The sequence below is a fragment of the Lycorma delicatula genome, chromosome 4 (genome assembly GCF_047948215.1).
Source record: "Lycorma delicatula isolate Av1 chromosome 4, ASM4794821v1, whole genome shotgun sequence".
In the NCBI taxonomy this organism is placed as follows: Eukaryota; Metazoa; Arthropoda; class Insecta; order Hemiptera; family Fulgoridae; genus Lycorma; species Lycorma delicatula.
In genome coordinates, this window is record NC_134458.1 from 216,728,800 (window position 1) to 216,756,077 (window position 27,278).

At 33.4% G+C, this 27,278-nt stretch overlaps 2 protein-coding genes across 2 annotated transcripts in view; one reads left to right on the top strand and one right to left on the bottom strand.

Annotated features, from left to right (window-relative positions):
- Window positions 1-5,849: 5,849 nt before the first annotated feature.
- On the top strand, window positions 5,850-6,179 carry LOC142322801 (uncharacterized). The gene has a single exon (XM_075361877.1). The coding sequence runs from the start codon at window positions 5,850-5,852 to the stop codon at window positions 6,177-6,179; it is 330 nt and encodes a 109-aa protein (XP_075217992.1).
- Window positions 6,180-9,229: 3,050 nt separating this feature from the next.
- LOC142324284 (uncharacterized) overlaps window positions 9,230-27,278 on the bottom strand; it is a 46,651-nt gene continuing 28,602 nt past the window's right edge. Inside the window, exons 6-12 of the mRNA XM_075365200.1 lie at window positions 25,545-25,765; window positions 23,553-23,754; window positions 21,268-21,461; window positions 14,331-14,520; window positions 13,218-13,433; window positions 10,790-11,026; window positions 9,230-9,486 (exon numbers count right to left, since the gene is read on the bottom strand). Coding sequence (XP_075221315.1) covers window positions 9,332-9,486; window positions 10,790-11,026; window positions 13,218-13,433; window positions 14,331-14,520; window positions 21,268-21,461; window positions 23,553-23,754; window positions 25,545-25,765 — 1,415 coding nt within the window. The 3' untranslated portion in view covers window positions 9,230-9,331. The remainder of the gene's footprint in view (window positions 9,487-10,789; window positions 11,027-13,217; window positions 13,434-14,330; window positions 14,521-21,267; window positions 21,462-23,552; window positions 23,755-25,544; window positions 25,766-27,278) is intronic.

Below are 27,278 nucleotides of genomic sequence, written 5' to 3' on the forward strand. Positions count from 1 at the left end.
TAATCAACAAATGAAGAACACATAACGGATTTCGCACGCAGTTTGTTATTCTTTTTATGGCTAGGGCAAATAAGGTAACACATAGGACACTTTCCTGTGGTATTCCATTTTCTAGTGTGAAACTTTTGGATGTCGTTGTTCCAACTCAAACTCGAAAGAACCAACTACTGAGGAAACCCCTGATAGATGCAAGGAGATCTCCTTGTACACCCCATTCATGCAGTGTATTTAGGATTAGTCTCCTCCAAGCCGTGTCGTAAGCCTTTTGCAAATCAAAAAATACCGCAACCAGGTGTTGGCAAAGTAGGATGGCGTTTTGAATGACAGATTCCAGAACAACTACATGATCGACAGCCGATCTACCTTGGCGGAAACCGCATTGTTCGGGGGTAGTTAGAGCGTTCCTCTCAAGGTACCACACTAGACGATGGTTTATCATTCGTTCCATCAACTTGCACAGGATACTGGCCAAGGATATAGGACGGTAGGTTGAAGGGTACGATTTATTTTTACCAGGTTTCAGTATTTTTACCAGAGTCGAGTTGGAGGCTTCGTCGTGGTAACACGTGTTGTATTCGCTCTGCGTTTTGGTGGCTTTGGATCGCTTTTGGTTAAATTAACGGTTTTGGTGTACGGAATTCAAAGTGGAAAGGTTAATTTCACGGACGTCAAATTTCATGAGTTTTGGTTAAGGATTTACAATTTTATTAACGATTTTGTGAAATAACTATATAAGTGAATTTTAGTAAACATTTTTAGTTATATACAGGTGTTACACAGTTTTTTTTGTGATATTTTATGGTTCATAATTATTGAGGAGATAAGAGACAGTGTATATTGAATAACTACAGTGAGTATTAACTGTCTTTTTAGAAAATATTTAATAGTTTTGGAGGTTATATAATAGCAGTTAATAGTGAAAATATTCTAAGTCGAACAGACAAGTCTGAGCTAGTAGATTCTAAGTCGTAAACAACGACTTAGAATATTTTAATACGAGTTAGAATAATTTACTACGAAATTATTCTAAGTCCTGCGAGTTGAATAGTAGGGTTTTTTTTTGTCTTCAGTCATTTGACTGGTTTGATGCAGCTCTCCAAGATTCCGTATCTAGTGCTAGTAGTTTCATTTCAGTATACCCTCTACATCCTACATCCCTAACAATTTGTTTTACATATTCCAAACGTGGCCTGCCTACACAATTTTTTCCTTCTACCTGTCCTTCCAATATTAAAGCGACTATTCCAGGATGCCTTAGTATGTGGCCTATAAGTCTGTCTCTTCTTTTAACTATATTTTTCCAAATGCTTCTTTCTTCATCTATTTGCCGCAATACCTCTTCATTTGTCACTTTATCCACCCATCTGATTTTTAACATTCTCTTATAGCACCACATTTCAAAAGCTTCTAATCTTTTCTTCTCAGATACTCCGATTGTCCAAGTTTCACTTCCATATAAAGCGACGCTCCAAACATACACTTTCAAAAATCTTTTCCTGACATTTAAATTAATTTTTGATGTAAACAAATTATATTTCTTACTGAAGGCTCGTTTAGCTTGTGCTATTCGGCATTTTATATCGCTCCTGCTTCGTCCATCTTTAGTAATTCTACTTCCCAAATAACAAAATTCTTCTACCTCCATAATCTTTTCTCCTCCTATTTTCACATTCAGTGGTCCATCTTTGTTATTTCTACTACATTTCATTACTTTTGTTTTGTTAGTAGGGGTAGGGGTTTAGTTTTTCCTTAATAAATCCTGTCCTAATAATCCTATTTTCAATATTCCTTAACATAAATCCGTCCCATAGTCTTCCCGACCCCCTGACCTCCCCCCAACCCCCCTCATTTTTGACACCAAATTTGAACAGATACATTTTACCTTCCTCCCCAAAAAAAATTTTTTGCCCCCCATTTTTGAAACGGGCAGTCTGGAGAGCCTTACCTACCAGTTGAGGATAGTTATGATGACATTAAAGCAACACATGGGTACAGGGCTGAACATGAAAAGAGCTCAAGAAAACATAAGCCTTAAGACCCTTACAGAGATGTCACCTCCAATAAGTTCAATAACGCAGGCAACCCAGACTGATATGGTGGCTTCTGAGGTGGACATTGAAGCAGCATTGACAGGTGAGTAAACTGATGATGAGCTGATTGAGCTACTACCGAGGCGTTGGCCCTCTTCATTTAGAGATAAGGTACGCATTATTACCGACACCCCTACAGAAGTGGGGGACACCTGCAGTGTTAACGTTATAACTAGAAATAGTACTATGGAGGATAATGAAGAGTTTCGGCCTAAATATAACATGGGAGATATTCTCAAGGATGAGATCTTTATAATTGGTGAACAAACTGTCTAGGTTAAAAGAAGCAAATACAAAATATATTATTACGCAAGTGTTTCTGATAAAGTCAGCATGGGTGTTATACTCAAATCTATTAGAAAAGTGATTAAGCAATCTCCGAAAGTAGCATTTATATTACCATCTTATAGCGTTGGAAATTTTACCAAAAAAATTCTATCGTATATTACAAAAGACAACACTGAGCCTGTAAAAGTTCTAACACTACATGCGGAGTCACAAGGCAGACAAACTAAAGCGGGTGAGGCGCCTATCATGAAAGCGACACCGCCAGCTGAAAACAGCCGCACAGTTGTAGTCAAAGCGGCGGGAAAATCTTACGCTGATCTACTAAGAACAATGAAGACAGCCGTGAACAATGAGGATGTGAATGACGTCATCTCCTGGCGGAAAGGAAGGAACGAGGAACTACACGTTAGGATCCAGGGTGAACAAAAAGCGGTGGAGTTCACCAATGTACTGAGGGACAAGGCAGCGGATTTACAAGTTGACGTTAAAACGCGTAAAGGCAGGAGTACGATAGTCCATATCAGAGACGTTGACTGTGACACTTTTGAGCAGGAGATAATGACTGCAGTAGTCAGTAGAGTGGGTGATAAAGAAGAAGTGAAGATTTCATCTATCAGACGCTGTTATGGCGAGACTCAGAATGTCAGTCATAACGTCATATAGAGCTGCCTGCAAGTTAGTGGAGCAAAGGCTAAAAATTGGATGGGTCAACTGTAGGACTTATATTAGAGAGAACGAAGTGTTTTCGTTGCTGGGGCACCACAGGCCACCGCAGACAAGAATGTAGAGGACCAGATGGCTTGACCTTTGCTTTAACTGTGGAGGCAAGGGCCACAAAATAGCGAACTGTCTAGAGCCCAAAAGCTGCTTAAACTGCGGCAGTCATGATCACCGCACAGGAGGCTGGGGGTGCGCTAAACATCAAAATGCTTAGGCAAATGTGAACAGGAGCTCGCTATCCCATGATTTGGTAAGTGAATTGGTTGTAGAGCAGCAGGTTGATCTACTAATAATAACTGAACCGAATATTTATGAGGCGGCTCGAACAGCGTGGATAGTTGACACAGATGGGGATGTTGCAATTAAGGATGTAAGTGGGAGGATAGCTTGGAATCTCAGAACCAGAGCAAAAGTAATAGTGGCGGTCGAGACTGAAGCAGTACTGACAGTAGGGACTTATGTCTCACCCAATTGTGACAGGAGAATTCACCAAATTTATTGATAGATTACATGGTATAGTTGCTTGCACATAAAAGAATTATGCTGTTGGGGGACTTTAACAGTAAGTCTGTCATCACGGGTTGCACGTATACAAATAGGCATGGTGAAATTCTGTCTGATCTCATGGGGTCTATCGGCTGCCACTGTATCAATGATGGCACTCCCACTTACGAGGCAAGAGGCCACACTGCAGTCTTGGACTTAACGATTGTTGACAATAGGTGGATGAATGAACAGTGAGACTGGCAGGTGTTGCCTTACGATATTGCCAGTGATCACTTGGCCACAGTGCTATCTTTGAAGGATTGTGATTTTTCTACACGTAACAGATCTATTCCCTTAAGGCCCTCGGCGGTTCAGATTGAAAACATCGTGAATAGAACAGCTGCCAGACTATCAAGTATGAATAATGTGACACTAGAAGCGCTGACCAATGTCATCAAGCAAGAGATTGGTAGGGAGGAACACAGGGGCAGGAACAGAGGCCCTGTTTACTGGTGGACAAGTGCGATAGCGAGCAAGAGACAACTTTTACAGTCGCGAAGAAGGAAAAACAATGATTGATATCAAAGGGTGGTCATGATTATGAAGCGGCGGCACAGGCCTATGTGGAGGCTAGGAGAGCGCTAAACGTGGCCGTTAAGAAAGCTAAGAGGGATCACTGGCATAAGCTATGTGAAGAGTTGGACAGTGACCCCTGGGGTCAAGCTTATAAGATTGTGACGAAGCATTTTGGGAAACATCTACCAGTGCTTAGTAGAAATCAAGTAGGGGTTCAAGTTATGGAATTATTCCCCTGTAGGGAGGAGGTGCAAGAAATTACTATAAACTGTGAAGGTAGACGTTTCACATTAGCTGAGTTACAGTCTGCGGTTGGACAACTAGGTAATAAGAAAATTCCTGGACCTGATGGGATACCAGCAGTGATAATTAAAGGCCTTGTAAAAAAAATCCCATGGGAGATGGTTGATGTGGCAAGCTATGGGCTAGAGAATAGGACTTTCCCTAGCTGTTGGAAGGAGGCCAGAGTGGTGTTCTTACTGAAAACAACAGATGATGATGGTTTCACGGAATACAGACCACTGAGCCTCCTTAACAACATGGGGAAGGTCGTGGAGAAAATGCTAGCCACTCACATAATTAAAGAGATTGAGGAAGGAGAAGGGATCAGTTTAAATCAATTTGGATTCTGGAAGAAACGCTCCGCAGTGCAGGCTGCCAGTAGAGTCATAGAATGGGCGAAGGAAGTTAAAGCTGGTACATGGAGGAGAAGGGGTATTCCTTTGTTTGTCTCGCTTGACATCAAAAACACGTTTGGATCTATAAAATGGCAAGTAATTAACTCTGTACTAGAAGAGAAAAGAATTGGTTTATATCTGCAAAGACAGATAAGGGAATACCTCTCAAATAGGAAATGTGTTGTTGATGCCCTGGAAGATACTCTGGAGCTCAGCTTGTACGGCGGAGGCCCGCAAGGATCTGTACTTGGTCCACTGCTGTGGGTCCTGGCATTTGACGGGGTCTTGTGTTTGGAGTATCCGCAGGGTGTGCAGGTTATTGCCTACACTGATGATCTTGCGGTCCTTGTGCAGGGCAGAATGGCTGTTGAGGTGCAGGAAAAGGCAAACGCAGCTTTAAAAATCATAAATGACTGGTTGATCGTTAGAGGTTTAAATCTATCAGTTGAGAAGTGTAATTCATCACGTTCACAGGGAGAAGTGATAGAACCCATTATCATCTCAATAAATGGTCTTAAAATTGACAAAGTGAATAGTTGAAAATATCTGGGTTTGACATTTCAAAGAAATTGTAGGTTTACAGATCATATTAGCAATATCTGTAAAAAAGCTGATGGGATGGTTAAGAGCTTAAATATCATTATGTCCTCGCAGAGAGCTCCCAGAGCATCTAAAAGGAGTTGGTGGCCTCTACTGTTGTGTCATCGTTATTGTATACTGCTCCTGTTTGGTGGCTGTCACTTAAATACAGGAAAAATTATAATAAAATGGCGAGTACACGCAGGAGGTTATTGCTGGGAGTTGTCTCTGCGTACAGGACTGTCTCGTATGAGGCACTATGTGTGCTGGCGAGTGGACCTCCTATAGATTTGTTGGCCCAATATAGAACTGAGAAGGCACAAGGACTGGAAGAGCATGAGGCAAAAAGTAGGCTAATTCATAGATGGCAGGACAGATGGAGTGAAGAAGGCACGGCTAAGAGGACCAAATAACTGATCCGCAATCTACCTGGATGGCTAGGCAGATGCTACGGCGAATTGGATTATTACATGACCAATTTTTTACCGGTCATGGTAATTTTAACTTATATTTGTGTAAAATAGGAAGGAGGCAGGAGTCAACATGCATGTATTGCAATCAAGAAGATGATGATGCAGAACATACCTTTTTTGCCTGTCATAAATGGGCGTTATTGAGATCAAATGCAGGTATTGATAACATGAGACCAGATGAAATAACAGATTACATGATACAACGCCCGATACAATGGAAAAAGATATCAGATTACGCCCGAAGTGTATTAACGCAAAAGGATATAGATGAGAGACTTCTAGGATATTAATAATAGAGTAGGGAAGGGTGGACAGCCCCAGTGGTGAGGGTCGACATGCTTAGGTGTGTCGGCTTTAATGATCCACTGGGGACTCCAAGGGGAGATTAGTAGAGTCTGTATTAGATTAGATTAGAAGAAAAGATCCAACACTACGTCACGACATTACAAGGTACGGCGTGTTGTCAAGATTGGGCAACAGACATAGAATACTCAAAAGAGCTGACCGGCGAGCCGACCTGCCATGCCGGACTTTCAGCCGGTAGGCTCGTTAGAGTAGAAAAACACACTCCTCTGGGTGGCGTAATACCAACTAGTCGGTCTAGGGGAGTAGAGTACAAAAAAAAAAGGTTTCAGAGCGGGAATCACCAATGCCACTGACCAAGAATCTGGAAACACCTGGTCAGAGAATATTTTATTGTAAATAGACAATAGATCATAATGCAGTGTCCGGGAGGTGAGATAACATACTGAACATGATGTTATCATTTCCAGGAGAATTTCACGGGAATTTTTCAAGGCATACTTTAAGTTCAAAAGAAAAAGGAATGTTTAATTCATTTTTCGAATCTCCGATAATATAGGCACACTTTCTACCTGAACTTATACCTCATAAACTCAGCTGATGTTAGTGAACATCTAAAAGTCGGTTACTCTAAAAGAGTAACCAACTTCCAAGCGTGTTTGCCACATCGATTGGTTCGGTAACAAGGATGCCGTTGCTTTCTAGTCCAATCGGTGGTGGTGATTGCCCTGATCCACACATGGTTCGTACCTTTCTCCTAACAACCGATGATGAAGTTGTCCGAGTAATGGTATCGACATAGTTTAGCCGTAATTTCCGCTTAGCACTCTGAAACACTCTACGTCATTCAGCCCTCGAATTGTAGTAGGCGCAAAACACTTCTGTTATAGACTTACGATATAAATTACGCAAAGCCCTGCGATGATGCCTTAATGCCCCTTGTATTCTTCGATCCACCAAGGAGTAGCAGGCCGCCTTAATTTTCCAGATGTTAGAGGGATTTTAAAATTATGTTACCACTCGATTGGGATGAATATTTATCTATCTATCTATTAACCATGCGCCAAACATGTACGATATTGAACTTTAGCCCTCAATTAGGACTAATGTTTATGACTGTGTATGTTTATTATGTGTTAGCTGTGATTGCTTACCTCTTCGACGTAACTCACTGTTTTTATTTTTTTTTTTTACAGGTGAGGTTCCATAATGGCTGACCAATTAACATTGGAGGAAAGAAGAGTTATACTAAGCTTGATGGAAGTGTATGGTTCACCGACTGTAGTCAGTTGAATGTTTAAGGATCGATTTGCACGTGACCCACCAAGCCGGTTAACAATTAGCAGTATTCACTAAATGTTTGTGGAAACTGGATCACTAGCAAACAACTATCGAGGAAATGGCGGATGTCCAAGATTTTGAAGATGTGAAGTGAACATTGTTGTTGTGTAGCAAGTCGTAGTGCAGAGTCCTTCGAAGTCAGTCAGATGGTGCAGTTTTGAAATCAGAATTTCCTATACAACAGTGTAGCGTATCTTGAAAGACGACCTTGGGATGAGATCATACTACATTGAAGTCGTTCAATCTCTAAAAATGAAGCAAAAACGTTTAAGAGTTGAATGCTGTCAGATTTTACCCGAAATTACGAATATTCAGAAAGACATTTGGAATATATTGGTATTCAGCGATGAGGCTACCTTTCACACAAGTAGATTTTTCAGACGACATAACGCCATTCTTTGGAGCAGTGAAAATCCTCGAGAAATTCGGGAACATGAACGTGACTCCCCTAAAGTTAATTTTTGGTGCGCTGTGACCGCCGCTGGAGTAATTGGTCCCTATTTCTTTGATACCCTTACAGCTCACTGACGACGTATACTTAAAGTTGTTGCAGGAGTATGGCATCGATGAAATTTCACTATAAATCCGACGTGTGGGCATCTTCCGACAAGATGGCGTACCACCGTATTATGCACGCACTGTTCATGCTTATCTTGACCAAACATTTCCCGGTGGATGGATCGGTCGTAATGGACCATTGTTCTGGCCTCCACTATCACTGGACTTGACACCCTGTGATTTTTGGTTGTGGGGAATGGTCAAGGAGCGTGTGTATCACAGGAAAGTTTTTCTGAAGGGTCGAATACGAGATGTGATCAGTTTCCCGTGAAATGTGTGTACAGGCTATACATGCTAGTGTTAATTTGTTGGTTTGTACGAGCTGAACATGATGACGAACAAGTTGAGACTAAAATCTAAATGATATGTGTATGGGAACTTTCATTTAAATACACATTTCATGACCAGGAACATATTTGTCATTTGAAAGACAACTTGGAAAGCAGGTAGATTGCGTCACGACTTTCTTCGTATTAGCTAAATAAATCTTTGTACCTGATCCAGTCTGCTTTCCCAACCACCCACCTGCAAAGCTGACTCTGAGGCGCTGAGCCAAATCACTATTACTGACCGATATAACAACCAGTAAGTGCTCACTTCCAAAGACGTTTTTGGAAACATGCCAGGTAAGTAGGAATGCTGAACATGACAGATAGTGACAGGGCAGCATCGGGTAATTATAGATCGTTATCTTACACCAGAAATGCATAGATTACACACCTCTACTCCTCTCTCGCTCTATTTTCACACACACACACACACACGCGCGCGCGCGCTTTTAATGTTATTCAGCCTGCCAGTTACATGGGAGCTTGTGTGTACAAAAGGCTACTGAAGTGCAGTGCGGATATTTATCTCTAGTTTGTGGCGTGTATGAGCTTATTAAAGCTCATGATTTAATAAGTTTGATGTTTGCAGAGTAGGCCATATTTTCAGCCGTAATTAGCTGTGTTTCAACCCAAGATAATATTCATAGGTGATTCTAGATATCCAAATTCTTTTGTCACCCCAGTCATCAATCTACTTGGTAAAATAATCCTCTGTATATGATAGCTTTTATCATTACCTTGTGCGAGAAAGTAGATTAACTCTTAAAATTAATTACATTTAATGAAATGTTCAAAATAAGTGCAAAATATTGTACTTCATCAGTTTTTTAATTTTACAATATTACAATATCAGAAGGTTATTTCATTTGTAAGTTTTGCTGTTTTTTTATATCATTAATTCATATATACCATTAATTAGAGTTACGTTCTGGCTTTGGTAAGAAATTGTTACATGTTGGAAATCCTGTTGGTGCAGTAGAATGATCACTATTATCACCCACTTGAAGAACTGCTACCATGCCAACTTCTGCATGGTAAGCAAAATGGCAATGTACTATCCAAAAACCTTAAAAAAATTAATTAAATATTAGTAAATTGCAATAAAGTAATTAATTTTAAATTGAAGAATTCTTCAGAATTGAAGAATAATTTTTAATAAAATAAATTGAATAGTTTTAATACTGATATCTTTTTTTTAATAAGAGTATTTTCGGATGTGGAGGAAATTCAACTTTGAAGAAACCCAAATTAAACTTTACAATATATATTTGTTTAGTTCTGCTAGTATCAATAGATCACAATATAGTGACAAATTTTTGAGTTCTGTTCTGTTTATGAATACTTACAAAATATTACTAATAACCTCTTGTTTGGATTTCTGCTGGATTTCTTCCCATAATTATAGCAAATACTTACTTACCAAATATCTTTTATGATCTGATTTATTATAACTTGAAGATTTTCAATATATCTTAACTTTTTTTTTAGAAATTATAACTCACTGTTTCCATGTGAATAGATATAGATATTATTTTTATAAAGATATACATTTTATATAGATTATTTTTATAAAAATAATAATTCTCATATTTATATAGATCCTATCCTCAGTTTCTTAGATGTCATAACCATAAGGTTGCATATGAGTAAAATGAAGTAAAAGTCATTCCTGAAAATGACAACCATTCTGAAAAATAACAAGGATCCAATGTCTTCTCCATTTCCTCTTTTTTTCCTTTGAGTGAAATATACTGATACACAACTACATGCTGATTTCACTTAAATTAAGCAATAATAATTACCTTACCTCCATTCATCTCGGGGCCTGGCTGTATAATGTAAAACGCAAGAGAGATGATGCATCATATACACTGCCTCAGTTTTATTGTAGATTAATACATTTAATGTAGAATGATAATTATATTTTTGTATAAAAAGGAATAAAGATTTAAAAATTGTTATTGATGGTTGTGACTGATGGAAATTCCTTAATTAAACTTAATTAGAATTAATTAATTCCTTAATTAGAATTAGTTAAAGGTGTGACTGAGTCCTTTAGTCTTTCATTGTGAGCAGTCTGCCACCAATTTGTATTATTGTTTAAGCATTATAATAAAGCATTTTATTGAAGTAAATTAAAAGAAATTGAAATTTTTGTGGCCCCTGCAGAATTTACATTATTATATGAACAAAGTCGCTGATTTACTTCTGGATTATGTTTGTCATTTGCATTTAATTTAATTTAGTTACAAAACTACATTTATGGTGAAAGTCATAAGGATTTTATGAGGAGGATTTTTATAGGGAAGTGTTACAATTTACATAAACAAATAAAATTAGTTATTGATTATTATTACTTTCTCACGTACCTGGATTATCTGCAACTATTCTGATAACAACATACCCACTCTTGGCTACTAAAAATGTGTCCTTCATTATTGGTTTTTCTGGTATATTAGTATTGTTTTTCAATCTGTTTATCAAATTTGTTAGTTCTCTTTGAATATTGTTTGTTGAAAATACTCCTTGATCAATCAAATACTGATCATAGCCATGCAGATGAATTGGATGAGTCATTCCAGTTGGTGTATTGTTACCAACTCTATCTAAAAATAAAAATTAAAAAAACAATGTATATTTTATATATATCATTTTGTGCATTTTAAAATTTTAAGTAATGTATTTAATGAGAATAATGAAATAAGTATTTTAATATCCACATCCAAATTCTAAACTAAATTTTTTTTAAACTTTCTATATTTCGTCATAGTCTATCATTTTCTGTAAGTTTTATATGCTAAGAGTTACATTTTTATGTTGGATTATAACATAACTGGAGGCTGCCCAAGTATTCTTGTGCTCGTTTTGTATACCTTGGATTTATTAATTTAAATCTTCATTAAAACATCTTTTTGGTTGTATTCTACCACTTTCCATACCAAAATAATAATCATGTACATTCTACATCGAAATAAAAAATGTTGGTGAGTGATTAAAGTTCAGATGTTTTAATCACCTACTCACCATTGCTAGTTGAATGAAATGCACAATCAAATATTAAACAATTTTCCTGACTAAATGATAAATTATATTGAGTAATGAGACAAATGTATTACATAATGTATGTATTACATAAGTATTCTGGCCATCAGGATTTTTCATTGTGAAATTATTAATTTCATTTTTCACTTAAATAACAAAAAAATCAATATTGGTCCATTTCGTAAATGTTTTTTTTTAAATAACTTTGAAATTTATATACTTTTCTAATTTGTTTCATTATATAATTTTCAGTATTAAAATAATTTAATAACTATTTTAAATCTGAATAAAAATAACTGTGTGAAGTCTAAATATTGCTTCCAAGCCATTCATAGATGGCTTGGATCTCTGTCTAACATAGAACATGAAAATGTTGAATACTATTATTTTAATATTCTATTGTTTAGTTGAATATCATTATTGAAGTGTGTAATTTTCTGAAATTGTCTGGAAAAAATTTAATTACATGAAATATATTTTTTTTCCACTGGGTTAAGATACAGAGATCTGGCTAAATCAGTAGGTGGTTGCTACTTTATATTTAATGGATTCTTCATCATAATCTTTCCCCTATGTCAACAAAAAATCAAAAATATTTAGGAGTTTGATGCAGTCTTTTCATTTTCCATAACAACTCTGCTCATTTCTTATTGAAATAAAAAAATTAGCTAGAACATATGCATTCATATTTCATTTTTTATATCACCACTGCTATGGTTAGTGGAATTAATATTTTAATTCTTCTTAACGTTAAAAAATCCCATAATTCTATAGTGTTCTTTTATAAAATTAATATTTTTATGTTAGATAATTATGCCTGTGATAAGTAGATACAAAATTTTCCAAACAGTTGGCTGGTCAATGTTTCTTATACCATGGGATTCATTTATTTAATTCTTTTTAAATTATTAATTTGATTAGGAATAATCTATTTAGTATTTTATCATTTTTCATAAACAGTGTTAACAAGGTCCCTATCAAGAACTACCAAGGTGCCAGATTTCTACTTTTATGTGAGCAACGTTTTTCCATACATATGGTATGTTTGTATACATATATCCAGTTGTTAAAAAAATGTATAATAATAAAAAATAAAATAAACTTAAAAAATCAATTTAAAATTTGAAACAAACTAAAAAAATAATACTCTTTGAATTCTTCTTTAAATTTTGATATTTTGAAGTGTACCAAAAAAAAACAAATTATATTGGTAGTTTGATTTTAATTTAGCATCAATTTGTAAAAGTTAGAATTAAAAAGGTATAATTTTTTTTTTTAATTTATATTGCCCATTTTATTGAAGTTGGTTTTATTTTTTTATTAATTAATTTTTTCTCTGTAGATATTAATGTGAGTTGGGAGTTTATTTTTATAAAAAAATTCATTCATGCATTAAGTTTCTGTTATCATTGTAAATTAGTGGTTTATTCAGTTCGACATTATTCTTTTTTTTGTCATTATTGAGCAAAGCATGGATGGCAAGAGCCTTGTTATTTTAATTTAAAAATTTTATTTAGATAGATTTTTTTACCAGAAATGTCCTGCTCATATATTCTTGGGATGCCTTCTTATATTTCTTTACCATAATTTAAATTTCTTAAAATTACCTTTAATATATTATGCTAAATAAATTGTTGATGATAAAAAATTTAGATGAAACTTTTATTAAAAAAAAGGCAGTGTGAAATTCGTTAATTGAATATAGTGATTTATTATCTATTATTTTGAATAATGTAATATAAAGAATTTACTTACCTATATCTACATAAATAATTTCTACAACAGATGGATATTGAATAACTCTGAATAAATGTAGGCATTCCTTTAGAGTATACCATTCACTGAAAGGTTGATCTGTTGAACAGTATAAACATCTGGGTACATCTTCCAATTGTGTCAAAAGCGGTACTGGTGATGGTGCATGTGCAATGCCATTAATAGTGCCTGTAAATGCCATTTGTGCTCCTGGATCTAAAACATTAAACAAATAAACAGAGGGGGTTAATGTATAAATTACTTTTATAATGAATATTTCAGGAAGTACTCAATCATTACAATGAAGGCATATAACTTAAACTTGGGTAAATTTTACATTACTTTATTTGTCAAATAGCAATTCTGTATTCAAGATCACCTGCACTAGCAGTTGAAATACCATATTTACATGTATATAGGCTGCATATATGTATAAGCCACATCTAGTTTCTGAGATGATAATTTTAGGAAAAAATCATTTTCTTAGAATTTTGTTGAGATCAAAACAGAGACAGTAGTATGGAAAAATTTGACAACATTGCAAATTGCTAAGATCCACATAATGGTACCCTCCACAAAGAGATGAATATTGAAAAGCTTCAACTGTTTGCCAGGTAACGGTACCGCATGAGACTTTAAGGGGAAGAAAGAGGAGATCATTCCTATCAGTATTATGTATATCTTTCTTTAACTGACTGGTTAGTCACTAAGAAGTAAAACATGGGCCGCATAAGAGCAAGTTACAGTTGAAAATTTAAGTTGCAAGTAATGCGTTATGCATAAGAAAATGGAAACTGAGCAGTTGGGATGAAGGTCGATGTGATGAGAAAAATGTGCAAAGATGGATTGGAATGAAAGATGCTCTTGAAAAAATGTCTGAAAGTCGACAATCTTTTCATGGTAAGAAGGTGAAATACTCAGAAGTAGAGACCAGTCTGCTGGAATACTTCAAGGAAATAAGGGCAGATGGTTTTCTGTGTCTGTGGAAATGTTATAGTTTGAAACATGTCAATTATCAGACAGCTTGAGAATTCCTCAAATTCATGTAAATCTGGTATTAACTGCCATTTACACTCATTATTTAAAAGTACTTTAGGAATATCAAAGCCTTACCAAAAAATGGACGATACACTCCTTCTTTGAAAAAGTCATCAGGGTTAGGAAATGAAATAAAATCTAAGCCCATAATTATTCTGTAGTCCACATCTGGTTGTTTTATTGATAATGGAACATCCTCTGCTCCGACTAAATGTATGTAACAGTCTCTAGTTCCTTGACATCTTGAATTTGCTTCTCCCATTACCTACATTTAAGAAAAAAATGTTGTGTTTTATAAATATTACATATCTTAATGTTATTGGGATTAAAAATGGTTGAGCATATTCTAAATTTCTTATTTTTCCTTCTGATAGATACTTCTAAATATTTATTTTTTTATTACTTATTGATAATTATTACTAATGAATAGAAATACCACTATTAATTTCATGTGGTTGAAATTATCTATGAGGCTTGTCAATGGCCAGAAGATTTCTTCTAAATACTTATGATATCCTTGCCAAAGAAGAACAATTCCAAATATTATAAGGATTAGAACTATAAGTTTAATATCCCAGGCTGCAAAAGCATTAACAAGAATAATATTGAACAGGATAGAGGTAAAGGTAAAGAGAATGCTGGAAGCAGTTTGGCTTTGAAAAGGGAACTAGGGGTGCAATAGGTTGTATGAGAGGTTTGATGGAAAGAATGATATATTTAAACAAAGTTTTATACTTAAGTTTCATTGATTACGAGAAAGTCTTCAGTCAGGTTAAAGGGGATAAACTAATGAAAATCTTGAGGAAAGTAGAATTGGATTGGAAGGATAAAAAACTTAGTAAGAATTATTGTACATAGGATAAAGATTACAGGTTTGAATAGAAGAAGAAACAGTAAAGAAGGGAAGAGGAGTTAAGGAACGGGAAAGGGAGGGTTAGTGAAGGGAAAAGGAAGGGAGGGGAAGGGATGCAGGATTGTGCATGTCACCAATCCTTTTTAATATTTGTGGAGATGAACTAATTGAAAAAAACAACTTAGAGGAGGGTGGTTATGAGACAGTAGGAGGAGAAAAAATAAAGATAATTAAATATGCAGATGACTCAGTAGTAATGGCTACAACTGAAGAGAAGCTATATGTTATAGCTTCTCTTATATTATTAAATTTTATTCATAATGTTTATGAATAAAATTTAATAATAATGTTGAAAATTAAAATAATGCGGACAGGTCTGAACATCTGATGTTCGTTCTTTAGATACAAATGTCTACACTATATCTAGCAATTGATGGATAATAAGCAAGGTAGGAGGAAAACATGGAATGAGAATAAAGGCTGATAATTCCAAAATAAGTAAGTTTTTGTGGGAATATAGTGCAACAAAATTATTATTGAGAGGAAACAGTTGTTACAGGCTGGTAGTTTTAAATACCTTGGAAGCACAATATAGTTTGATGGAAGCCGCACAAAAGAGATTAGAAGCAGAATTGCGAATGGTAAAATGGCTTTCAGAAAGGCTAGAAATCTGCTTACAACAAAAAGTATAGCCATTGATCTGAAAAATAGATTTGCAAGATGTTTTGTTTGGAGTATGATATTGTGTGGTGTAGAAACATGGACAAAAAAAGCTTATTAGTTAGGCCACATACAAAAACATGACTGTATTCAAAAAATAATAATTGAACGAAAGGTTGAGGGTATAAGGAGAAGAAGGAGTACAGGGGTTTTATTTTTATTTTATTTTTGCGGTTCGTCTACAGGTGTTGTGTGTTCCCTAGTCCTTTTTGTTTTTGGTCCCAATATAGCCCCCATAATTTTGGTCCTGCCCCCCATTTTTGTATATTATTGAGTGGAGTATTGTTGGACTCGGGTGGAGGTGTAGAGTGTGATACTGTTTTTAAATTTTTTTGGGATACCTACAGCTTTTTATCAGTGGAAGTGTTGTGTAAGTCATGGATGAAGATGCTTTTAAGCTGAGAAGGAGTCATACAAGATCCCCGATGAAGGTGGTAGAGCAGAAGGACCCTACGATTGAAGTTGGAGGGGTCTTTCATAGTAGTTAAGCTGGGAGTGTCCAGAGTCCTTGTTTCACTGCAGAAGCGTACTGGATTGCTGGATCGGATATTGAGATGGAGGAGGGAGGAAAAAGGTGTGGTGGGGGCATAGCCATAGGAGGGGAGTTGCTTGTTTAGCCTGTTACTGGAGGAGGTGGACCAGTAGGTAAAAAGGCTGGTGAAACTCATAGTGGCCAATGTTAGTACAAAGGTCAAAATAAAGGAGTGCTCTGCATGGCTGAAGGAGCTCATTAAGAGATGAAGAGGAAGGAGGAGTTGCGGAAGTCCAGCCATCTGGTTGTTGGAGGTGTGGCCAGAGTAGGAGTAGGGGTGGAGGTTGTGATGCAGACGCTTCTGGTAGAGAGCAGGATGCTGCTTGATCACCTGGTGGAGTCAATGGTTGAGTTAGACAGGGCCCGAGTTCATCTAGTAAAAAAACTGAAATGCAGAACTGGCTAAGAAACTACAATATTCCCTTTAGAGAGGATATGCTAAAAATGTTAATTATATGAAACAAGGACCATCACAAACATTATGTTATTAACAAAATTGTATCTGAAAAGGAATATACTGTTCTCAGTTTCCCACCATATCACCCAGAATTAAATACAATAGAGTTAATTTGGGCTGAGTTGAAAAACTGGGTAGTAGAGAACAACACTATTTTTAAACTTTGACATAATGAAACTGTGTGAAAAGAAAGTTTCTGAAATTGGACCAACAGAATGGCAAAGGAAGTGTGTTCATACTAAGAAGGTTGAAGAAGAATATCAAAACAATCAGAAAATTTTAGAAAACATGATAGAATCTTTTGTAATTAATGCGAACAATGAATCAGACAACTCCAGCGATACAGAAGATCCAGCGAAGAAGAAGATGATAACGATGAACTGTCTGGATTTGAATCGATGGAAGAAATATCATTGTGAAAATTGTTATGGTAAGATAAGATATGCATATTTTACTAGTTATACTAATTAGAATGTACAAATAATGTAGCATAAAAAAGAAAGTAATAATACTATTAGAAGAATACACTAAGTAATATAATAATAATTATAAATAAAATTCATCTGATAACTTTCATAGTGAAATTTTTTTAAAATGAGCGGTGAATATTTATACAATATTTAGTGTAGAATTATTTAAATTAAAATCATTATAAAAATATTGAAATTGATTACTGGTATTAAATTAAATAATTACATTTTCAATGAACGAGTTACTGAAAGTGTTACTAAGATAATTATTTTTACACAAACAAATAAAAGAACTATTAATACAAATATATCTTTTACAAAAGAAAAAAAAAAATAGGAATAGCTTATATTTAAGATTTTTACTTCCTTGTACTACGTAAAGGAAGTATAGTGATCGCAAAAAATTTCGGTTTTCAGATTTCAACGGAAATATCCATTTTCACCATCCCTGAATCCATTTTGACTAGGTTCGACGTGACGTCTGTATGTACGTTCGTATAACTCAAAAACGATTCTAGTTGTGCACCTTCCCTTTTGATTGCAATCGACTGGACCAAAAGTGTCCAAAAAACCCCAATTTTAAAAAAGATTTTGGACGTTTTTCTTAACTGCAGTAATCAGCCCTCATTGAGAACTTTTCAACGATATATCATAAGTGGTACTTATTTTCATTGGTTCCACAGTTATAGTAAAACAAAATTTTAATTAATGAAATAATTGGATCTTACAAGGAAAAGGCCCATCGATTCGAATCCAACTTCATTTCCTTTTTTTAACTTTTTTTTAATTTAAATATATTGATTTATTAATAATTATTAACCTCCAATTGTAAAAAAATGTGTACATGTAATTTAATAGGCGTACAAGGAAGTCATGTGGTGTCCACACAGAGTTTTTCATAAGCATAACGGCAGTAACGAAACTGAGATGCGCGATACCTCGTACAGCTAGCGTGTAACTAGTTTCAGCTGACCTTACTGTACTGTTTCGGGAGTGACTAGTTCTACGGAGACCACGAGCGGACAGCCAACTTGTACTTCCGTAATAACTTAGATACTCAATACAACTTTCTTACAAGTTATTACGGAAGTACAAGTTGGCTGTCCGCTCGTGGTCTATCATAAACTAATATTTAATTATTAAAATTTAGCAATTGTTATTTGCGGTCTAGATGAAATTCAGCTAGAAATTAATCAGCAGTTGTCTGAAATAATTTGATTGTTTGTCAACCAATTTCCAAAAATAAGGTGTCACGCTGTTTATAAAATAATTGTTACATTTTATAAAATAAAATGACTTTTCATAAAATTATGATTACCAAGACATAAAAGATTAAACAATTGCCGTGGCCGCTATTTTGACGTTTGTAAACTTGTTTACACCATACTTTTCTATTAGTTAGAAAAAGTTGGTGCGTACGTGTAAGTCAAATATTTAATGATTCCTCAATCCGATCTTAAGAATAAACTTTTCTTTAAAAAAAAAATAATAATAAAATGGTGTTTCTTTACTTCTGTGTTGTACCCAACTGCATTATGATTTTATTTTACTTCTGAAGGAAAACCCGAATGATCCCAAAATGAACTGGCACTATCTATAGTGTGACAATCTTTTTCTTTACCTCCAAAATCTTGAATCGATACAGGGCTCCTGAAGTAAATTGTGTTTAACTCCAAAACCATTTTCAGAATTGTGAGGCATTATAAAGATATTTAACTACTCTCTATATTCATTCTAAGGAGGAGGTATCGCACTAACACACCACCGACGACAGAGCGCTGTGGGACAGTATGCCTAAAAAATATTACATACTAAACTTACAATTTTTTGTAATTCCTCACAAAATGTTATACTCACTTTACACTTAATTTAATTTATTTATTTAATTATAATTTTAATTACTATTATAATTTATTTAATCTATATTTACTTTATACTTAATTTTATACTAAACATAACTTTGTAATTCCTCACAAAATTTTTCAATTATTAAAACCCACGAAAACAATAATAATTTAACAATTCCAAATAATAATTATCCCAAACGGTAACTACCATATTATTAAAAATAATTTAATAGGCAAAATATATAACTTGAACAAAACCTTACCACTTCGAAACATTAAGAAAATTTCTTACTTTGTTCTGTATCAGTGCCCGACAAACACTGGATTCTCTCCATTATATCGATTCTTCATCACTCCCAGAAGTTGGCGTTGACAACGAATCATCTGTAGCATTAATTATTAGTTTATCAACCACAACATCGAGAGAATTATCTAATTCCCACAATTTCTTTTCTTCTGTAACATGCTTCACGCACTGTTTCCACTTATCAGTTGATACCTCGTTCATGCATTTTTCAAGCAGAATTTTAACATCTTTCATTTTATATGTATTATTATTACTTCGGGCAAACATAGCCTTTTACTTGGCTCCACACTAACTCAATTGGATTAAGGCTACAATGATAAGGGGGAAGCCTTAACATCGTATGACCTTTCATTTCAGCTAAATCGATTCAAAATTTATTAAATTTGTGACGATTGTGTTTTACATGTCTAAGGAGTTCTGCTTTTTAACTGTTTTCTCTAAAGTGGGTATTTTTTTATTGCCGCCATAAAGCTATTTCTTGTTTTCTCCTTGAATTGTTTGGATTATGTTCCAGTTTTACACTATGGTATGGAGCATTGTCCCATTTCAACAAAACTTTTTCATACCACTTCCTAAAAATATCTCCATTCATGTTATCTTGGTAGTCTTCAGATTTTTTGATTCAAAAACAAGTAATCCATCCTCTAAAAATCCATTTTCATTGTCAATATATACTACAATTAATTAATTGCTTTCCTTTATTTTTTGGAGGTTGCAGGTCCCTCCTTAATCCTATCAGAAATGCTGGTTTTACTGATGTAACTGTCATATCACACCAAACTCTTGAAGTGATGTAGCCATTTATAATTAAAATTTGCTATTTTTTAAAATAATTATGCCACCAAGTTATGATCTCTTCTCAACCAACAATTACACTTTTTTACTTCTTTTAATAAATTTAAAATCCATCGACAACAGTAACTTGTATAAACTAGAGCGTCCAACCTTTGGTAAACTCTTGTCACAGTTTTTCACAGTCAGCAGTTTTTTTAAGGTTGGCATTTCATTTTGAAAAAAGGAATTATGTACAGTCAATCTTATTACATTTTTGTCAAATTCATCCCATTTTCCTAGCACAGGTTTTCCACGTTTTATATTTTTAACAGGAGTTCTAACGTTCCTTTCCTATTTATTTCAGTCTGCAATATATTATTAATACTACTAATTGACACACCAGTTAATTCAGAAGTAAGTTTCACTACTTCCTTTTTAACCAATGTAGGATTTTTCTCCAGCAGTTGATTGAAACTATTTTTTTTTCCATCAGTTCGCATATTTTTTTTTTTACCAGTTCCCTTTTCTGTGCTTATATTATTAAAAGATGTTCTTGAATTATCAGCCACATTGATAAACTATTCCAATACATAAACGTACAGCAAATCTCACAATAATTAGTAATAATTGCACAGTAAATAAATTGCACAATAAACCACAATAATCATACAATAACTGAACATACACACACAGTCACGCGTGCCAAAAAAAGTACTGAAACACAGAAATACAATTAAAAGACAATTAAATATCCAGTATCGAATAAGAGAATTTATACTGTTATTTTGATGTCAGTGATAAACAACAATGTTTTGTTTATAAACATCTGGTAGTCACAACAGCTCGGCGCGTACAACAATTATATATACATATTATATATTATATATTGCTATATATACATGCACTAACGCACTCGCAATTTGTTTATTTCATATCTCCTTCTAAAAATGAACAGATAATACATAGAAATATCTACCTAAGCTATAAACCATTCATTCTAAATAGAAGTTCTTATTTGATTAATAATAATATAATTAAAAAATATAACTTACTGAACCAGGATTTAAAGGAGCACTCAGAGGTGTTGGTGTTGAATTTGGTGCATCTGAGTATCTTAATATTCCTACTTGGCTAGGAATCACTGGATCAGTTAAACAAATGCCTGTTCCATTAACATGTATCCAGTAATTCTGTTTAGATAATCTGTTGGCTGATTTTCCTCTTACAACCACACTATATCTTTCACCTAAAAATTATTGTAGATTATGGTTAGTTTTATGTTTAATGTTTACAAACTTAGCAAAGCAAATGGGGTGGCTATAATCCTATAAAATAGTTCACAACTTTTTTTTGCAGCTTAATGGAGTAAATTGATTGTTAAATTATTTATATTCCCAATGGAGAAAAGAAAAAACTTTTGAACATCAAAATGAAAATGTTAAAAGGAATAAATATTTCATTGTCTAAAAATCAACAGAGGCGTAGTTAGTTTTGGTTCTTGTGTTATTGTTTTTTTTAATTAAGAAAAAATGGAATAATTTCATAAAAATCTATAGATAGATCAGCTTCAAAAATATTATAAAATTTGATTTTCTTAAAATAATTCCAACTTTTTTGTACTCTATGAAGGACTAGGAGATTCAGCTTTACCTGATTGGCACTAGAATAAGGACAAGTGTATGGGGAGGAGAATAACCTTTCCTCTATTTCAGTTGAAAAGCTACAAAATAAACCAGGAGACCAGATAATGCTATCTCATTCATGAAAATATCAGATCAGAGTTCCTATTCATAATAGGAACATTACCTTTTTAATTAATGATTTTCTGTAAACCAGCGTAAGTATAACTTACAGAAGTTTTTCTTTTCCTCCAGAAGCTAATGAACTGCGACTGAAAGTAAGGATTGTGAAGAAAGACACTAATTCAACTTTTCATTTATGTACTGGATATATAAAATTTATTGGTTGATATAGAGTTACATTTAAATTTTTTCTGCTGCTGAAATATACAGGTTTGTAATTTAAATATTACAACAAATAAATTTAATTTTCCTTAAAAAGTTAGATGACAGCTTAGATCTAAATATTATGTTTTGCATAAAACTAAGTTCTAACAACCAACATTAGATTCAATATTGATGCAAACTGATCAGTATGTATATATGGTTCATATAAATATTAGACAGTATCTAGGTTGTGATCTTAAAAAAAAAATTAGGATCCGGTAAAGTCCATCAGGGCTTGGGACAGAGGGGGTGGTGCGGCGACCAGGATCATCACAAGGTAGGTGTCTTCGCCTATGGGGTCAGGATGTAGTGTGCATGTAGTTGGTGGATTTCCCCCAACAGGCATATTTCATAGTTTCTTTCTGGACATGGTGCTTTTCAAAATAGGTGGCCAGATTTGGTTGATTAGAAGGCCTAGTTTATGACTCAAATTTAAAAGGCCTAAATGATGACCTCCAGTAAAGCCCATCAGGGCTAGGAACAGAGGGGATGGTGAGGCGACTGGGATCGTCACAAGGTGAGAGCCTTCCCCTACGGGGTTTAGGATGTCCTAAGCCTTCATTGAGAAATGGAGGAACAGTATATATATATATATATATATATACAACTGTACTATGTTCAGTAGAATATTTCTACATCCCACAAAGTTCTGGAGATTGATGAGAGTTATCCTTAAGGAAATCCAAGCCTTAGCTCAAAAAACTCTTTGGTAAATACAAAAAAGCAGTATGTTGTAGCATTTATTTAAGTTACATAAAATTGTTGAGCAAAAATATGCTGCTCCAATCTTTGATGAATGATTCCTAATCTTACAAAAGATAATGAGTGAGATAGATATCTCTGCCTGAGGTGATTGGTGATATTGATTATCTTTTTTGTGATTTCTACAGGTAGTAAGAAGTATGTTTCTTTATCACTACTGACCACTTTTCCTATATCCTTGATTCTTTCCTCCCAAATTATTTTTTTATAGATATTTGCTACTTCTCAGTTGGATCTATGCTAAATATTTGGAAGACTTTTTTGAGTTACTGTGTCCAAAAATTCAGATCCTTGCTAAGAATTGTTCTGATGGAATAAGAAGTTAGTATATTACCATTGTACCACTTGCCAGTTTTAAACTTATTCTGGATATGGTATGCAACATTATTTTCTTGTTTTTTAGGTAGAGTCAAAAATATTTACTATATTATATTTAGTAATCTGTATTATATCATTTGATATATTTTACTTCTGTAATTTTTATTCTTATATATGATTTTTTTTTAAATGATAGAGGTTTCTGTTCTCAAAACTACTTATTAAATGAAAAATTTAGATAACATAATTACCTGCTCCCAAAACAATCGAATCAACTACTCTTGGTTCTACGTCTCTACCATCGGTTCCAATTATCATTAATCTGTGACTTTCAATTTGAAATCTAAATGGACATGATAAACATGTTCCACCAATTATTCTGAACACATAATCATTACCACTTCTAATGTTAAATGTTGAGACTGGTGTATTTAAATATCTTTGCCCATTTTCCTAAAAAAAATTATAGTCGTAATGATTAAAAACAAATAATGACATATCCTAGTTCTTATTGAAATTATAAAAAGAAACACTGAAGAATAATTTACAAAAATAAAATCTAAAACTACATTGTAAGACTGATTAAAGGAGACTCTTGGGATAGTTCAAACTCCTCTGGTAGAATGTTGTCCAGAAGAGTGGTGAAAAATTCGAGACCATGGACTAACTTCTTGAAGTTAATGACTTACTTTAATGATTGAATAACCATGAAGGTAAGTAAGTAAAACTAGATGTACAATGTTTAATAAGTAATCATTGTTACAAAAAAAATTATTAAAAGGTAAATGTTAGAACCAAAATGAAACTTACAATAAATGAATATACTCGTTAATGAAAAACGAACAAAAAAGTAAAGTAAAAATTTTTATGAATGCTTGTAATTAAAAAAAAAAAAAAAACTACCGTTAAAAAAAAGATACAATATCACTTTGGCCAGTTCACATTGAAAGTGACAGATGAGCTTAAATATAAGCTAATCCTGTTAAATTTCTCATTCAAGTTGGCCACTATGCCCTTTCGTTATCCTTAAGTAGAATAAGAAAAAAATCTATCTAAAGAAAAACAATAATGTAAAGTCTGGGTTCAGTGCGCAAGAGCAAATTACTTATCCTTTAAATCTGATGCTTCCTTAACATTTGAAATATCTTGGAAGCAACATTCTGGTAATTGAAAAGTGTGAAATAAGGTAGCATATCAATAAACCAGTTCGTTGATTGCTGAATTAAAACTACTCGTACATTGAGTAGAATTTCACTACATGCTGTTGATGTTAATTAGTTGTTAATGACTACAGCAATTGTTGCCTTTTAAAATTGAAGAAAAAAAATGATAGGGATAAGTATTACATATTATAAAAAACTGAGTATCTTTAGACAAAATGGTTGCACATCATTAAAATTATAATACAGTGAAAAATTCAATTATTATTTTTACTATTTAATACTTGTGTTAGTAGAAATTCGTTTTTGTAGTGATCTGTAAATTTTTTTTTAGTTTATTTTTAGATTTACATGTAATTTTTTATTCCTCTCCATTTTAACAATCATCAGATTTTTATTTTTGTAAACATTCTTGAGAATTTCTTTTAACAATCTAAATAAATACATATATTTTAACAGTTAATTTTAAACTTACAGACTATAATACTGATATATCTAATTTTAAACAGTAATTAAAAGATAAAAATCTGCATATAATAATGGATATTCCGTCCCAGTGGATGGGAGGTTGTGTTTATTAACATGGTAGAAAGAATATAATAATTTACAATACTTTGTAGTAATTAAAAACATGAAGTTATAAATTTCATAAAACCCAAACTGTAGTGCTATTATTCATAATCTACTGTAACAACATTATTAGTCTGATTTCTAACCACAAGTCTGTTTATTATAATTAGCCTATTAAGGTGAGACCTGAGCTGAAAGGAATTAATCACTCAGTTACATGTTTGACCTGTCTATCTTTTTCATAATTTATCGCAATGATTGTAGTGAAATAGTTATTTCTTTTCATAGTTATTACCAATTTTTTAATTATAAATCATTTTAAACAGTATTTGGGATTTACTCATATATTGAATGAAATAGGTATGTCAGAAAATCACAAAATTTGTCATCACAAATCATTTTATGCAGCCAGAAAAAAATCATACTTATCAGTAAGAAGTATTTAGAAAGCAATTTAAAATCTTATGACATATAAATCACTTTTTCTGATCAGTTTTACTTTTTAAGTCTTACCATAAATATACCTCTACCATTTATTAAATATACATCGGCATGTTGACCGACTCGTCGTGTTCTTAATCCTGGGAATAATGCATCAGCAGTTTCATGCATCCAGTCTTGAATTAATATTACATGTGATGGTAAATCAAAATCATATCGATCACCATTGGGATCTTCAGAAACTGGTCTACGAACAACTAAACTTCCAAGAAAACCATCTACTTTTTGTAGAGCTGAAAATGAATCATATTTAATATTTATTGTCCAAGTGTGTACTTCATAACATTTTATATACAAAATGAAACATTTAAATTGGATTATCATTGTCAATAAGATTTCTTACACAGATAGGTACTACTTTGTACAGGTAAATATATTTAATGAAACAAAATTTTTAATTGCATAAAGTACTATAAAATTCCTATTATCAGTGACTGAATTATATGAGAAGGTGGTCTGGACTTTACTTAATGTGCATTTTTCTACTAGTTAAGTACTTTTGCAATCCTTGGATAGAAAATAAGAGTCTTCCAGATAAGGCCATTGGCAGAGAGAGTCCCATTTCAGCATGTAAGCAGCAGCCAGTCAGTACCTGCATGAAACTGCAAATTCATCTACGGCACTTACTGCTATCTTGCCTGGGACCCTATTGAAACCAAATGCCATATAATTATATTCTTCTTTAATCTCTTAGTTTATAGATAACCAATTACAGAAAATTACTTTAAAAATGTTATATATTGTAGCATTTGGTATGGACTACTTTTAGCAAAGCCATTTATAGAACACTGTAATTTTATACGTGCTTTTTTTCTTTTTGGAATGTTTAACCAGTTGATAGTTTAATGATATTCTTTACTGTTTTATGTTAATCTTTTAATATAAATATTTTTATTGTATCTACATCCTCAGTTATCTTGTTTTGTATATTCCAATCTATATTCCTTTAAAGTTTCACTTTATATACATATTTTATTCCAAATTAATTAGATGTGTATGTGTAATATACAGATCAACCTATTTTATCTCTTTTTAAAATTCTGCCATAAATTTATCTCTTCTTTTATTCAACTTAAGATCTCTTCATTTTGATTTTTATTGAACCAATTAATTTTTATTATACTCCTGCAATATCACGTTTTAAAGACCTCTATTCTTTACCCTTTTGATTTTCCTGTTGCATCTTTTTCATTAACCATAAAGACTTCCCTTCGTATACAAAATTTCTAGAATTTCTGCCATTTTGTAGTCCACATTTGATTATAGTTTTCTTATCTTTTAAAAAGACTTCTTACCATTTTTTTGGATAAAATCTCATCTAGATTATGCCAACCTACTTTTGATATCTATCTACTTCTTTCATCCTTGGTAATTTTACTAATTAATTAAATAACAAAGTTTTGTAATTTCTGTTGTATTATGTTCCCCTAGTTTTTGTGTTTAATTCTTTAATTTCTTACTCTTTGTTAAATTTTATTACCTTTGTTTTAATCATATTTATTTTCAAACTGAATTTCTCTGGTAGCAATAAATCCATGCCTTTCAATATTTTTTCTCACTTATTTATTTTCTTCCAAAAGAACAATGTTCAGCATATAATAATATCCTTATTTTCTCTCCTAGGAGAATTACTTCTCTTTCAAAATGTTTCTTCAGTTCCTATATTGCATCTTATATGTATAAGTTAATAGCAACAGGTAGAGCCTTGTCTGAATCTCAGCTTGCTTTTATCCACCTTATAATCTT

Excerpts from the sequence above, each read along its gene's own strand:
- LOC142322801 (XM_075361877.1), top strand. The coding sequence starts at position 5,850 with ATGGCTAGGCAGATGCTACGGCGAATTGGATTATTACATGACCAATTT.